The sequence below is a fragment of the Capsicum annuum genome, unplaced genomic scaffold (genome assembly GCF_002878395.1).
Source record: "Capsicum annuum cultivar UCD-10X-F1 unplaced genomic scaffold, UCD10Xv1.1 ctg43584, whole genome shotgun sequence".
Lineage (NCBI taxonomy): Eukaryota > Viridiplantae > Streptophyta > Magnoliopsida > Solanales > Solanaceae > Capsicum > Capsicum annuum.
Window position 1 is genome coordinate 1 of NW_025851065.1, and position 1,576 is coordinate 1,576.

At 40.1% G+C, this 1,576-nt stretch overlaps 1 protein-coding gene across 1 annotated transcript; it reads right to left on the reverse strand.

Moving 5' to 3' along the window:
* Window positions 1-805: 805 nt before the first annotated feature.
* LOC124892062 (zinc finger A20 and AN1 domain-containing stress-associated protein 8-like) lies at window positions 806-1,282 on the reverse strand. Its single transcript, XM_047403516.1, has one exon. It carries the CDS (start codon window positions 1,280-1,282, stop codon window positions 806-808), a length of 477 nt encoding a protein of 158 aa, XP_047259472.1.
* Between the last annotated feature and the right edge of the window lie 294 nt (window positions 1,283-1,576).

A 1,576-nucleotide genomic window follows, 5' to 3' on the forward strand; every position in this document is an offset into this window, starting at 1 on the left:
ACGGAGGGAGTAGTATTTTTATTTGGTTCGAAGGATATCATGTGCCTCAATAGAGAAGTAAAGTTCTGCTCTCCCCTCTTTCTCTTACGTATCTAGTTCTATAGCTTAACCCTTTCTTTTACGATGTAAGGGCAGAACGCATGTCAAAAGTTATTTAATTTCGCTATTATGAGTATTTTTGGGGGTGTTGGAGACTTAATTAAAAAGTATTAATACTATGTAATATTGATTGGTAATATTTATGTCTATTAACATTCTAAAATTAAATTATAAAATATTATTTTTTTAAAGTGGGCTGGCCCGTAAGGCCCACAACCCACAGAGTAATAGTGTGGGCTTGATATTTTTTGGCTCATCATTTTGATAGGCTAGCCCAACCTGACCCGTCAAACTCAAAGCCTGTGTGGGCTAGCTCGCATGGCCTGAGCCAACCCGTACTGACATCTCTACAAAAAAAAAAACTCTACATTATTGATACTCAAAGGAGACTTTGGAATCTTGAAGAATGCACGGAGGCGAATTCAGGATTTCAAAACGCGGATGTATGAATATGAAATTCATCAAGATGACCTACATTATGCATATTATACTAGACAAGGAGCCCAGAAATGGGGACAAAACAAGAACAAATTCCATGAAAATATGCACCAAGATCATAAATAACTTACACACCAGATTATCTAGGCTCTAGGGTACCCCCACCCCCATCCCCATGAAAAACTTTCATCGTCACCCTGTAAGACGAGGCCAACTTATCAAAAGATGGACATTGCTTCAGTTCATACAACCTTTCGATAGGTGCTTGTTAGATCTTATTAAACTTTTCTGCTATGATGATAGGATTTGCTTTTGCTATTGCATTCTGACCAGCATTCTTATAATCAAACGGGCAGTTGTGTTTGTCTGAATAATGATGAACTGCACAGAAAATTTCACCATATTTGCAACTGAAACCCGTTAATCCCACACGCTTATGACAAGCTGTGGACTTTTTCAAACCCTCTTTTGACTTCACTTGTGAAATCTGAGAGGCTAAATCTGCAGATGCAACCGCGGCACCTGCAAGAGCAAGTTCTGATTCATCGCTGCTTGAGCTTCTGCGTACGACGTCTTTGCTGGATGAAGCTGCAAGCTTTGCATGTTCTTGCTTCAGTAGTATCATGTCCTTTTGACACTTGGAACACATATTCATCATAGCTGCACTACCGAGAAAATCACAGTCGTTGAAGCAGAGGACGGGGTCTTCTGGAGCTTGACAACCTGTCTCTTTAGATGACCCCATTTCTGCAGTAAACAAGTCAAGTTCAACACCACAAGTGTCACGCCTCAAATCCTACTAGGGCGGACTGGCACTCATAACTGGGGAGGCCTGGGAGAACCAGGTCATCACCTTATACTTCCCATGCATAACTCTATGACAACCCAAAATGCGGACAACAACATATGGAATATAAAAGGAAATAATCACCTTTATAAGCTCGAGCATACATATATATATGTATATATAATACTTGGCCATTGGAGCCATCACGTCTATTAACAAAACACCACCTTGACTGTACATTAGGTCTACGAA

Coding starts and splice junctions, on each gene's coding strand:
- LOC124892062 (XM_047403516.1), bottom strand. CDS start 1,282: ATGGGGTCATCTAAAGAGACAGGTTGTCAAGCTCCAGAAGACCCCGTC.